This window comes from Dasypus novemcinctus, chromosome 17 (genome assembly GCF_030445035.2).
Source record: "Dasypus novemcinctus isolate mDasNov1 chromosome 17, mDasNov1.1.hap2, whole genome shotgun sequence".
In the NCBI taxonomy this organism is placed as follows: Eukaryota; Metazoa; Chordata; class Mammalia; order Cingulata; family Dasypodidae; genus Dasypus; species Dasypus novemcinctus.
Genome location: NC_080689.1, coordinates 1,183,112 through 1,197,499, shown reverse-complemented (window position 1 = coordinate 1,197,499; position 14,388 = coordinate 1,183,112). Strand labels below are relative to the sequence as shown.

Genomic DNA, 14,388 nt, shown 5'->3' with positions numbered 1-14,388 from the left:
CTTGAGGTACCAGGACGAGGGATTGAACCTGGGGCCTTGCATCTGGGAAGCTGGCATTCAGCCTCTGAGCCACATCAGCTTCCCACCAGTCTGCTTTTGAAATCCTAATGGGATTTTTTCATTTCTGTTAGTGTGGTCTTCATCTCTACTAGTTCAGTTTGGTTCCTTTGTGAACTTTCTGTCTCTTTACTAAGACCCTCATATTGTTCATTCATTGTTTACCTATAGCCTTTAGTTCTTTTTCAAAAAAAATTTTATTGAAGTGTATCATTCATACATGAACATACATAAACAAATGTATATCAGAAGCTGTGACTTATAAAATAAACATGAATGTTGTCATACAGGGCTCCCATACATCACCCCACCAGCAACAACTTCTTGCATTTCGTGAAACATTTGTTAAAACTATGAAAGAGGATCCTCAAAACACTGCTACTAACTATAGCCAATATCTTATATTTGGTGTATTTTTCCTCCAACCCACCCAACTGTTAGCACCTTGTATTAGTAGTATAAATTTGCTACAGTTCACAAGGAAACATTCTCGTATTTGTTGTTACCACAGTTCATCTTCCACCACTGGATTCCCTGTATTATACAGTCCCATGCTTTATACAGTCCACTCAAAATGTACCCTCAGTGGCTTTCATCTTCATCACAGAGTTGTGCTATCATCACCTCAGTCAATTTTGAACGTTTTCATTACTCCAAAAGGAAAAATCCCATATATCCTTATACCCCACTATTGTTGTCCCTTACAATTGTATCTTCTTTGCCCTTGCTGCAAAAATATTACAGTGTTACTGTTGACTATTGTACATAAGTTACATTACTTGTAATTTTCCCATGTATCACCCTATTATCACTGTAAAAGAAGAATACTCATATTTATATTATTAACCACAATCTTTGCCCACCCCTGAAATCACTGTTACACATTCCCTAGCTTATTCTTTAGCTTCCTTTCAATTGACATTTATGTATACAGACCACCCCTTTCAGCCACAATCACATTTATAAATCAGCAGTGTTAGTTATACTTACTATAATGTGTTACATCATCTCTGTTCATATCCACACTTTTACAGTAAATCTTATTAAAAACTCTACATTCTTTAAGCATCAGCTCCCATTCTCAACCCACATTCTGTCTCCTAGTAACCTGTACTCTAGAGCTTACCTCCGTGAGTTTGCTCATCACATTTAGTTTATCTTATTGAGACCATACAATATTTGTCCTTTTGTGTCCAACTTATTTCACTCATCTTAGTATCTTCAAGGTTCATCCATGTTGCCATGTGCATCCCTATTTCATAGTTTCTCACAGCCGAATAGTATTCCATTGTGTGTGTAAATCACATTTTGTTTATCCATTCATTGGTTGTTGGACATTTGGGCTGTGTATTAGTCAGCCAAAGGGGTGCTGATGCAAAATACCAGAAATTGTTTGGTTTTTATAATGGGTATTTATTTGGGGTAGGAGCTTACAGATACCAGGTCATAAAGCATAAGTCACTTCCCTCACCAAAGTCTATTTTCATGTGCTGGAGCAAGATGGCTGCCGACGTCTGCAGGGTTCAGGCTTCCTGGGTTCCTCTCTTCCAGGGTCTTGTTTCTCTCTGGGTTCAGGGTTCCTCTCTTCCCAGCACTTGCTTCTTCCTGGGCTCAGGGTTTCTCTTCCTGGGGTTTGCTTCTCTTTCCTCTGTGTGCGTACTTCCCGAGGCTCCAGCTTAAGGCTTCAGCATCAAACTCCTATAGGCCGGTCCCATATTTTAGCAATTGTGAATAATGCTGCAGTGAACATCAGTGTGCACATGTCAGTTTGCATCCTTGCTCGCAGTTCTTCTAAATATATTCTTAGTAACAGGATTGCTGGATCATATGGCAGTTCTATATTCAGCTTTTTGTGGTACTGCCAAACTGTCTTCCCCAGAGGCTGCACCACTCTACATTCCCACCAGTGGTGAAGTATTCCTAATTCTCCACGTCCTTTTCAACACTACTGTTTTTCTGTTCATTTATCTTAATAACCATTCTATAAAGTCTGAAATGGTATCTCATTGTAGTTTTGATCTGTATTTCCCTAATAGCTAGTGATGTTGAAACTTTTTTCCTGTACTTTTGGCTATTTGTATTTCCTCTTTGGAGAAATGTCTCTTCAAGTCTTTTGCCCATTTTTTAGTTGGGTTGCTTGTCTTTTTACCGTTGAGCTGTGTGATCTCTTTATATAACATAGATACCAAAACCTATTGAAAATGTGGTTTCCAAATATTTTCTTCCATTGAGTAGTCTGCCTTTTTACTTTCATGATGAAGTCTTTTGAAGAACAAAAGTTTTAATTTTGAGGAGACACCATTTATCTATTTTTTCTTTCATTGATCATGCTTTGGGTGTAAGGTTTAAGAAACTACTGCCTACTACAAGATCTTGAAAATGTTTCCCTATGTTTTCTTCTAGGAGTTTTATGGTTGTAGCTTTTATATTTAGGTCTTTGACCCATTTTGAGTTCATTTTTATATGAGGTGTGTGATGATTAAGGTATTGTGTCAACTCAGCCAGGTAAATGTGCCCAGTTGTTTGGTCAAGCAAGCACAGGGCTAAGTATAATACAAGGGCATTTATGGACTTTAGTCACCATTGATTGTACTGCAGTGGTAAATCATAGATAGCTGATTACAATTACATCCATCAGGGAGATTGCAATCAGCAATGAGTGACACTTTATCCAATCAGTTAAATGCCATAAAAGGGGAAGTGATTCCAGTATTGAGTGAGAATTTCCCAACTCATCTTTGGACAGCCAGCATCTCCCAGAACTTGCAAGAACCTTCATTGGACTTTCATTGCAGCGCCTGGCTGCAGCCTGCGTGCAGAACCTGGACTTGTGCATCCCCATGGCTGCGTGAGAGACTCTTGTAGAATCGCATACTATTGATAGATATCTCTTATTGATTCTGTTTCCCTAGAGAACCCCTGAGTAACTCAGGGTGTGAGGGGTCCTCTTCATTTCTTCTGGATATTGATATCCAGTTCTCACAGCACACTGTTGAATAGACTGTTCTGGCCCAGCTGAGTGGCTTAACAGCTTTGTTAGCCTTTAGTTCTTTCTCTGTATTTTGCTTCTCTTCTTGAGCATTTTTAAGATCATTTTTTAAAAATTAAGTTATTGAAATATGTCACCCACACATAAACTTACATAAACAATAAGTGTATAGTAATAGTTGTGAACTTACAAAACAAACATATATAACATCATACAGGGCTCTCGTAACTCACCCTACCACCTTTTCAACTAATGATTAAAGAGCATTGTCAAAATATTACTACTAACCAAAGTATTTTTCCCCAACCCCCCCATTATTATCTTTATGTCATATATATATGAACATATATAAACAATTAAGTGTATAGTAAAAGCTGGGAACTTATAAAGCAAACATGCATAACATCATACAGGGATCCCATACATCAACCCTCCACCAACACCTTGCACTGTCGTGAAATGTTTGTTACAAATTATGAATGAATATTGTCAAAATCTTACTACTAATTATAGTCCTTATCTTACATTGGGTGTTTTCCCCCCAACACACCTTATTATTATTTTTTAAATATATTTTTTATGGTAGAAGTTGTAAACTTATAAAACAATCATGCAAATATGCAGAATTCCCAAGCAACACCCCTCTATCAACACACGACACTGTGGTGGAACATTTGTTACAGATAAGATAATATCATCTTATTGTTACCATGACCATAGTATACATTTGGCTCACATTTTCCATACTGCCCCATTATCAACACAGTACATCTTTGGCATAGGTGCAAGAATATTATTACTGCTAACCACAGTCCATAGGTCACTACAGCTGTATTTTTCCCATGCGTTCCCAACACCCTGCAGTAGTGATGTACATTTGTTCTTGCTCACAAAGGACACTCTTACATCTGTACCATCAGCCACAATTCTCATCTAACCTCTTGGTTTACTGTGCTATTCAGTTCCTAGATTATTCTCTAGCATTCTGTCAATTGGCATTTACATCCCCAGCCTACCATTTTCAGCCACATCCCTATTTATAAATTAGCATTACTATTTTTACCATCCACTCTATACATTTCTACACTTTTACAGTAAAGCTAATTAAAACTTCTACATACATTAAACATCATTAGTCCACTCAGTCATTTTCTTGTCTCCATTAAGAATCCACCACCTACCACCAGGTCTTGAAGATATTTTCCTACAATTTCTTCTAGAAGTTTTGTGGTTCTTGCTTTTATTTTTAGGTTTTTTATCCATTTTGAGTAAATTTTTGGATAAGATATGAGATAGAGGTCCTCTTTCCTTCTTTTGGCTTTAGATATCCAGTTCTTTCAGCACCATTTTGCTGAATGGACTGTTCTGCCCGAGCTGTGTGGGTTTGACAGGCTAGTCAAAAATCACTTGACCATACACGTGAGGGTCTGTTTTGGAGCCATCAATTTGGTTCCATTGGTCTATGTGTCTGTCTTTATGCCAGTACCATGCTGTTTTTACCACTACAGCTTGGTAGTATAATTTAAAGTCTGGAGATGAGGGTTTGCTTTTCCTTTTATGATGTTTCTGGCTATTTAGGACCCCTTACCCTCCCAAATAAATTTGCTAATTGTGTTTTCAAAAATTTTTTTTAATGCTGGTGGAATTTTTACCAGGGTTGCATTGAATCTGTATATCAATTTGAGTAGAATTGACATCTTAATGATATTTAGTCTTCCAATCCATGAGCATGGAATGTTATTCCAGTTATTTAGGACTTTTTTTATTTCTTTTAACATTGGGTTGCAGTTTTCTGAATACAAGTGCTTTACATCATTGGTTAAGTTTATTCCTGAGTACTTAATTTTATCTGTCCTATTTTATTTTCACCACTCTTTTGACACTTTTAGTTCTTTTTATTGATGTAATCTTCATTTCTAGACTTTCTTCCAGGCCTTTTCTTCCCGTCTTTTCTTTTCAGGCTCTAGCACACCCTTTAGTATTTCCTAAAAATCTGGTCTCTTGCTTAGAAATTCTCTAAGTTTCTGTTTATCTGTGAATATTCTAATCTTGCCCTCATTTTTGAAAGACAGTCTTGCTGGATATAAAATTCTTGGCTGGAAGTTTTTCTCTTGTAGTGTCTTAAATATATCAGACCACTGTCTTCTTGCCTCCATGGTTTCTGGTGAGAAATCAGCACTTAATCTTATTGGGTATTCCTTATATGTTGTGCATTGCTTTTCTCTTGCTGCTCTCAGAATTCTGTATTTGTCTTTGGCACTTGACATTCTGATGAGTATATGTCTCGGAGTTGTTCTATTCAGATTTTTTCAGATGGGAGTATGTTGTTCTTCTTGGACATGGATATCTATGTCCTTCAATAGGGTTGGGAAATTTTCTAACATCATTTCTTTAACTATTCCTTCTGCCCCTTTTCCCTTCTCTTCTCTTTTCAGGACACCCATGACACGTATGTTTGCACATCTCCTGCTGTCAGTTCCCTGAGACCGTGCTCAATTTTTTCCATTCTTCATCTGTTCTTTTGTATGTTCACTTTCAGAGGCCATTTTTTCAAGCTCACCAATCCTTTCTTCTGCCTCCTCAAATCTGCGATTATATGATTCCAATGTTTTTTTAAATTTCATTTATTGTGCCTTTCATTCCCATAATATCTGCTCTTTTTCTGTGCATGCTTTCAAATTCTTCTTTGTGTTCATCCAATGTCTTCTTAATATCCTTAATCTCTTTAGCCGTCTCATTGAATTTATTAAGGAGATTTGTTTGAACATCTATGATTAGTTGTTTCAACTCCTTTATGTCATCTGGAAGCTTATCTTGTTCCTTTAATTGCGTCATAGCTTCCTGTTTCTTGATGTGGATTGTAAATTTTGGTTGGTGTCTTGGCATCTGGATTACTAGAATATTTATTCTGGGTACAGTTTTTCTCTGTCTTTTTTTTAAGATTTATTTATTTATTTATTTCTCTCCACTCCACCTCCCCACCCCGGTTGTCTGTTCTCTGTGTCTATTTGCTGCGTCTTCTTTGTCCGCTTCTGTTGTTGTCAGCGGCATGGAAATCTGTGTTTCTTTTTGTTGTGTCATCTTGTTGTGTCAGCTCTCCATGTGTGCGGCACCATTCCTGGGCAGGCTAAACTTTCTTTCGCGCTGGGCGGCCCTCCTTACGGGGCTCACTCCTTGCGCATGGGGCTCCCCTACGCGGGGGACACCCCTGCGTGGCACGGCACTCCTTGTGCTCATCAGCACTGCGCATGGGCCAGCTCCACACGGGTCAGGGAGGTAGACAGACGCCGTAACCACTGGGCCAAGTCTGCCGCCAATTTTTCTCTTTAGTTTAGGGCTTCCTGCCCTTTCTCCCTTGCTGGTTGTGTAGCAGGAGCCAAGGATGTAATTGGTGCTATAAACTCTGGAGGCTCAAGCTGCCCTCATTGCTGGATGGATGGATGTGTCTCCCAACTTTCTCCTTTCCCAGAGGTAGGGACAGAGTCACAGCTGTGTGGAATAATCCAGGTCATGCAGGCCTAGACTGTAGTTGCCCAGAGAGACTGATGAAGCTCCACGCCCCTTTCTCCCCTGCCTGGGGCATGGATGGAGCTGCAGGTGTGGGCAGCAATCTATGCAGTGCAGGTCCTAGATGACCACAGTTGCCCCAGAAGACTTTTAATTATTCAGTTTGTGCCAGCCAAAGGTACCCTCAGTTACCTGGATAGGCTGGTGTTGAGCTAGCCAGCCTCCTCCCAGCCAGAGATGGGACTGAAGGCTAGGCTAGGGCTGCAGGCTGATCCAGGTGAAAGAAACCAGTTCCTATGGTCACTGTGATATTTGATCAAGCTGGCTTCCCCTCAGGCTGGGGATAGAGTCACAATGGCAGCCACCAGCCTCTTTCCAACTTGGGCAGAGTCACACCCAGCTGTTCCCAGGGTTTTACCTTAGCCATCTGAGTCTACCAATCAGTAGCTGAAATCAGCAGCCAACCATCTCCTCCTCCCCTGTTTTTGGGAAATGAAGCTTCAATTCCAGCTACAGAATAGCTCCTGGGGCGACTTGTGCCTCCAGAGTAGGATAATCACCAGCCTCTGCGGCTTGGCCGGTAATTTCCCCGAGAGGCTGGGACAGGTTCCCGCAGCTTCCTCCCTGCTGGAGGTGGGGTTGGGGCTTAGGCTAGAGCTGCAGTCTGATCTGGATGGAAAGAAGCCAGTCCCCATCAGCACTGGGATTTTCATTCCACCCCACTTCCCCTCGTGCAAGGCTCAGAGTTCAGTTGGTAGCCCCTGGCCTCTTTCTGACTTGGACAGGGTCAAACTTTAGTTGTTCTCAGGATTATACTTTAACCCGCTGATTTTTTCTCATCAGTAGCTGATGTTGGTGCCCAACCGTCTCTTTCTCCCCCGTTTTTGGTAAGTGGAGCCTTCAGTTCCAGCCACTGAACAGCTCCTGAGGTGGCCTGTGCCTCTGGTGGAGGATGGGCGCTGGCCTCCGGGATGTGGAGCCTGTACTTAGGAATCTTCTCTGTAGATGGGCATCTCCTCCTTCCATTCCTTCAAGGATGTTGCAGGATGCCCTTATAGCCTCCTGAAGTCCCCAAACAGGTGCTTCAGCAGCTCCAGAGAGCTCTGGGTGTTTGCTAACTGCCCTGTGGCAGGATCTGACTCTAGGAGCGCCTTCCTCTGCCACCACCTTGCTGTACTGCCCCTTAAGATGAAGGCTTTGGTTCAGTATTTCCACATTCTGTTCTTCTTAGTTGTTTTTTCCTGAATTTTTATCCTTTTCCTTTGGATGGGCCGTCGTTTCCTGTTTTGTTTTATTGGTCTTATCCTCTGTTGTTGCACAGTGTAGGACTTATTCCCTGAGATGTCTGTTTCTTGATTTTGCAGCCAGCTGGCGATAGGGCAGGTTTTCTTGAGCTTCAGCCGGAGAGGAATGCAGTGAGCAGGGCTTCCCCGGCTTCCTGGGCCTCTGCTTTGTCCTGGGCTCTTGCTTGTTAGTTGCTTTGGAGTTCTGTTTTCAGGAGTTTGGTTGTCCTCTCTGTTTTCCAGGAGACAGACCTCCCTCTCCTGGGTGTTTGAAGCTGGCAGGCCTTTGCTCTAGACTGTCTGCCTCTATGGTTTCTTCTACTTCTTTTGTTGTTTCAAGCTACTTTTGCCTGGAGGGCAAATTCTGGGAGGAGGGCACACCGGAGAGGACTTTCCCAAGACAGTCTTCTCCAGACAAAGCAGGCCAGGGACCCACGAAGAGAGCACAGATGGGCTCTGAAGTGCCCTGGGAAGTGGTCAGGAAGGGTGCCAGGAGCTTCTTCCATAGCTCCCCAAAGCTGAGCTTTCTCACCTGCCCAGCAAGTGCAGCCCTTCAGCTGACTGTCCCCACAGCCCGGAAGAAGCAGCACGTCTTTAAGTTTCCTCCGCTGTGGCATTTGTATGGAGTGGGCTGAAACAATGGCTGTCCTCAGAGCCAGGCCCCCATGATCCAGATTTGCTGATCAACAGCCGTGATCCATGGTGGACCTACCCTGATCTTTATGTCCCTTTCTGTCACCAAGCCAGCCAGGGCCTGGACCCCACGGTGACCGCTGCAGGACATGGGGATGGGTGCTGGTAGCCGCCATGCAGAGAAAGCAATTTACTGTTCTTCACCATAACTTAGCCCCTTCCAGCTGTCTGAAGCTGTACAGTGCTCTGGCCTCCGGAGTTTCAAAACAGTTGTTTCACACAGTTGAGTAGTTCTTCTGGTGGAACGACTGAGTCCTGGAGCTCCCTGCTCCACCGTGCTCCCCAACCCCCTGTCCCGCCAGCCTCTTCTGTCTTGCAGAGAGCTGCATACGATCAGGGAGGCACCACCAGTTCCGAGTGGAACGTGGGGAGCGAGGGGGTTTATGGCTGCACCCCCTCAGCCTTCCAGAAGGTGGGTTTCAGAAAGGCGGCAATGTAGAGTACAGTTCTGGAATGGAAGAGTTGGAGGCACGAAAGGGTTGGAAGTTCTCAAAACTCTGTTCCTGAGTGGTCAGTTACAAGTGATCTTTGTATAGATTCTGAATGGATATGGCTGAGTTTGCTCTTTGATTTACAATACTAAAAAAAGTGGGTTTGAATATAGATGAAACAAGATTGGCATTATACTAATAATTACTGAAGTTGGGTGATGATACGTGGGAGTTCATTATACTGCTTTCTTTGTGTTGGGATGTGTTTGATATTTTCCAAAATAAAAACTCTAAGAGTACATGTACAAAAGAATAAGGGAAGGGCAAACATCCAATGATGCATTTCAGAAGTATTATTGTCCTCTAAGAAGTTTTTGAGGCTTACTCAGTGCTGGAACCAGATGTGAAGGAAGGGTAGGGCTGCCTCGGGCTGAGGGCAGTGACAGAGGCCACTGAGGGCCTTCTCGGTGGGTGATGGCTTTTCTGGAGAGGGTAAGGGGTGGCGTGAGCTCTGGTGAGGAGGCACAAACGCTGAAGGCCCTAAGGAGATGCGAGGCCTCCGAGGAACCCTGGGGGTGGAAGGGGTCAGAAGCCCAGTCGAGGCTGGAGTCGGCCCGGCTTCCCGGGCAGGAATCCTGCCCTGACCTGGGCTGTGTTGCTTGGCACCGAGGCTGGAAAGTCAGAACTGAGAAGAGCTGGGAAGGGGAGAGGCAGGGGCGGTGGTCAGGGCCCAGGCGGCCTTGTGTTTCCTTCTGGGCTGCTGAGTTGGCAGTGAACCAGGAGAGTGCAGTGGAGTGAGAGCATTTCGGCTTCGTCAAGGCGTTTGGCAAGGCCCCTGGAGACTTCCTGTGGGCAGGATGGAGGAAGGTCAGCTCAAGCCTCGTTGGGCAGCTCTGTCGAGGGGCATGTGCAGATAGCCGCCAGCCTCTTGTCCAGCTAGAGCCGGTAGCACCAAGCCACACTTGGCTGTTTAAGTTAAGCAAAATTAAAATTTAAAATTCTGTCCTCAGTCACACTGTCTGCATTTCAGGTGCCCAGTGACCACAAGGCACTCGTGGTCATTGCTTTAGACAGCACAGGCTGGGCCATCTAGAACACTCCGCCATCGCGAAGGCGCCAGTGGATGGCGCTGGTCTAGAGAAGTGGCCGCGCCCCTGGCTCCAGTGCCCGTGACGCGGGTGGAGGTAGGCCCAGTGCTGCCGAGAGCCTTCCAGGAGCTCCTCGTTTGCGTCTAGGGTTGAGAGCACTGGGCTGGAAGGAGGTTTCCAGTGATGTCTCTACCGACTCTTAGGCCCTCTTGCTATTTCCTCTTATGATTCCATTGCTTTATTCAACTAATGTTGTGTACCCCTGTATACACAGAGAGATTTCTCTTCAATTCTGTGGGTGTTGTGAGGCTGGCAGGGGTTAAAAATGCCTGGGGGCATAGAAAATCATTTTAGATAGACCCTTCTCACCTGGAGGTACATGATAGGATACAATGAGATTTGACATCCTGAATAGACAGGAGAAATTTCATGGGTAACCGTGAACTTGGGGTTGAAACACAAATTACAAAACTGTAGTTGGGGATGTTTAGAAGGACTTAGAGGCTGAAGCTGATGGAAGACGAGCGCAGTATTGGCAATCTACGATTGCTGCCTCCGTTTACACACTCAGGCTGCAGTGAAGAGTGGAGAGGCCTGCTCTGCAGGCCACACTGTCGCAGAGGACGTGTTCACATGAATCCAGACAGCCGCTCGTGCAGCGGTGTGACCATGCCTTTCCTAAGCCCGCGTGCACATCAGCACTCTAGGGGAGTGCCTCCTTCTTCCCTCCTAAAGCTTTGTTTCCTGTCCAGGTCTGTATATCCAGCACCTGTTAAACGTTTCCTGAATGCCTTGCAGACTTCTCGGGCTCCATAGGCCAAACGTGGAACTTGCCTTAACACAGCTCCAACCTGCTGACCCTCCAGCTTTTCTCTCGGGGAATGGTATTGGCAGGGGGCCTTGGCAGGCTGTCCTTCCTGGCTCCTCCCTCCAGGTCCAGGTCGTCTTTGTGGTGTTTGACAGGGGCCTCCTACCTCTAGATCCAGGTCTTCTTCGCGGCGTTTGACAGGTCTCTTGTGATTTCTTGTGGTCAAGAAGTGAGAGCTGGGAACAGGCGCATGAGGTGGATTCACAGCTGGCTGTGCGACCTTGTCGGTCGTCTGAGTGCCGTGCTGCCTCTCCAGCTTCGCCGCCAGCACTCACCTGCGTCTCTGCAGGAGTGTGGGCACCTTTCCTGCCTGTAGGCTTGTGCCTCTCCAGGCCATTGTAGGCAGACCCATCTTGTTAAAGTAAAGCAAACTTTTTAAATTTTGGCCAGGGGTCAGCAGACTTCTTCTGTAAATGGCTAGTTGGTAAATGTTTTGGACTTTGTGCACCTGCTGATCTCTGGTGCTACATTTCAACTCTGCTATAGCACAAACGCAGCCACAAATGACACAGAAATGAATGTTTCAGCAGATCTTTACAAAAACAGCTGAACGGGAAACGGACTTAGCCCAGTGGTTAGGGCATCCGTCTACCACATGGGAGGTCTGCAGTTCAAACCTGGGCCTCCTTGACCCGTGTGGAGCTGGCCCATGCGCAGTGCTGATGCACGCAAGGAGTGCCGTGCCATGCACGGGTGTCCCCCGCGTAGGGGAGCCCCACGCGCAAGGAGTGCACCCTTAAGGAGAGCCGCCCAGCGCAAAAGAAAGTGCAGCCTGCCCAGGAATGGTGCCGCCCACACTTCCCGTGCTGCTGACGACAACAGAAGCGGACAAAGAAACAAGACGCAGCAAATAGACACAGAGAACAGAAAACCGGGGGAGGGGGAGGAATTAAATAAAATAAATCTTTAAAAAAAAAAAAAACAGCTGAAGGACCAGCTCTGGCTTGTGTGCTGGAGTATGCCAGGCCCTGCACCCTTCTGTCCCCCATGGCGTCCCACCGCCCTCAGCTCAAGCCAAGCTCTGTAAGCTGGCCAAGACACCACCAAGGAGCCGAGATGGGCCCCTGCCTGCATCGCTTGCCTCTTCTCTTGACCCACTACACTCTGCCACAGACATGCTGGGCTTCGTATGACACAGTTTGCCTTCCCCCTTTCTCCTCCAGGGCTTCGTGGATGCTGTTTCCTCTGTCTCCTCTCCGCTCCCCCAAACAGTTAATTCCTGATGAGCCTTCTGGTCCATTAGAGATAACACTTCTCTAGGCAGCTCCTCTGGACCCACCAGCCGTCCCACGAGTGTGGATTGGTGGGCACTAGTGACCTCCTCGTGGTCCTAGGAGCACTGCTCCCTCTGGCACCCACCATGTGGACGTCTTACTTGACCCAGCTGGACTGCAAGCTCGAGAAGGGGGGCATGGCGTCTTTTCACTGTCACAGCCACACCTCTTAGCAAACAAGAGGAGCATAATGAATGCAGTTTAGATGAATTAGTGATGAAGTCATCTGGGGAAAGAGGGCGCTGGAGGGCGTTATGGTTTTCTAGTTTGTACAGGACAAGAAGGCCTTGGTTGGTTCTGCCTGGCCTCCTGGGGGGCGAGGTGCTGGGAGGCTCGGGGAGACGGCTTCAGGTCGCCCTGAGCAGACACAGTGAGCTCTTGGGAGGTCGAGGGTCCCCTTCCCTGGGTTGGCTGGAACTTAAACCAGACCCGGCTGATCAGCCTGAGCCTGGTCGCAGCCGCGGGGTACGCGTGGAGGACGCTGGCGCCAGCCTCCGGGGTGCTGACTGCCTTGTGCCCTCGTCTGCAGCCCGAGGTTTGCTGGTGTTTGCGGAGCTGGTGTCTGCCATGAAGAGGACGTTGGCGCGCCTCCTGGTGCTCGTCGTGGGCCTCGGCTACGGCATCGTGAAGTAAGTGCCTCCGCTCGGTCCGCAGCGCGGCCCCCTGACCCGCGGCCTTGCAGCGCCGCCGTGCGGTCCGTGGGCGGCACCCGCAGGATGTCCTGAAGGATTTCCGTGACCCGGCTCTTCTCTAACACTCTGGAATAGGATCTTGGATTTGAATTCCTGTGACTCTAGTTGGCGAATGATTAATCCCCTCTAAGGAAAATGGAAAATCTGAAATGATCTTGAAGGCCTGCCAGCACGGTCACGCTCGATGACGCGTTTGAGTGTTGTGGGAGGGGTGGGTGAAGCGTGGCCAGCAAGGCCTGGCCGACACCGGCTGCTGGACCCTCTCGGGCCAACTGCTCCTCGCCCTGGGGACCACTGCCTGCTCTGGGGGAACCTGCCCCCTTGATTACCACTGCTTTTCTCGGACCATTCTCTCTTCTTCCCCAAAACCCGCTGACCCCAGAAGCTCATGTGGCAGATGGCTGCGCCTGGGGGTGCCTCTCGGCACCAGGTGTCTCCAGTCCCCCCACTTTCTCCAGCACCGCAGCCGGCAGCTCCTGAAGCTTTCACCATCGCGCAGGGGCTGCACTCACCTCCTCACCTTCCCCTCCTCTCAGCCACGGAGCCCACGACCAATTTCTAGACCTCACTGCGTGTTTCACTTTACTGGTTTTGAGCAGTCCTTTCTCACTCATCACCTCTGTCTTTCCCTCTTACTTTCTCTGTCTCTTCAGTTCCAGCCATTCCTGGCTCCCTCGTGGCCTCTGGCCTGGGTTCCGGGTCCTCAGGACATGATGCAGCTGCCTACACCAGCCAGACCCCTTGACACCCCCAGCCTGGTCAGGCCACTATCCCCGAGCAACGAGTGTGCTCAGAGGGAGCCCCAAGGGAGCCCGGCTCGCTCCAGGCCCAGGAGTGCCCGCTTCCCACCTGGGTGCTGCTGTGGGTCCTGTGGGTTCTTTGTCGGCTCTCTGCCCCCTGCCCCTTGGCCTCTGCCCTCTGCCCTCTCCCCCCGCCCCCTGCCCTGCCCTCTGCCCTTTGCCCCCTCGCACCTCCAACTCCACCCCGACCCCTCTCAGATGACCTTGGATCTCTCTTCACTGAGAAGGCAAAAGTCATCAAAATTCCGGTGCATTCCTGCCGTCAAGCCCAGCAGCCTCCCCGTGTCTGATGGGCAGGGGCATAGACCACCCCTGCCTCGTCTCACCCGCCAGGTCCCAGCCCAGGGCCAATTCTGCATTGCCCTGTGTTGACAGCGCCCTCCCTGGGGGCCCCTTTCCTCGGCCCGGCCTCATTTCTCTCCACCCTTGTGTGCACTTGCCCCTCCGCAGCTCCCAGTCTCCCCTGCCCGGTTACTCTACTGAGATTGCCCTTGTCAAGGTTGCCCTGAGCTCTTCTTGCCAAATCCCATGGCCCATTTCAGCCCCCGCAGGCACCCTGTCAGCTTTGGTCAGGGGTCACCGCCTGGCCCTCTGGAGCTCCCTCTCGTTCCCTCTGCCTCAGCAGCTCCAGCCTCCGGCCTGGGGCACCACAGCTCCGGCCCAGCCGCTGGCCTCTGGGCTCGCCTGGCCCTTCTCCCCTGGCTCC

At 47.8% G+C, this 14,388-nt stretch overlaps 1 protein-coding gene across 4 annotated transcripts in view; it reads left to right on the top strand.

Moving 5' to 3' along the window:
* The window catches only part of TMEM87B (transmembrane protein 87B), an 83,035-nt gene that overhangs the window by 40,950 nt on the left and 27,697 nt on the right, over window positions 1-14,388 (top strand). For all 4 annotated transcript variants that reach the window (XR_011646058.1, XR_011646059.1, XM_058278070.1 and 1 more), the window contains exon 9: window positions 12,720-12,819. Coding sequence is in view for 2 of the 4 variants with exons in the window: in XM_058278070.1 (XP_058134053.1) it covers window positions 12,720-12,819 (100 nt within the window). In the remaining 2 variants the exon portion in view is untranslated. The remainder of the gene's footprint in view (window positions 1-12,719; window positions 12,820-14,388) is intronic.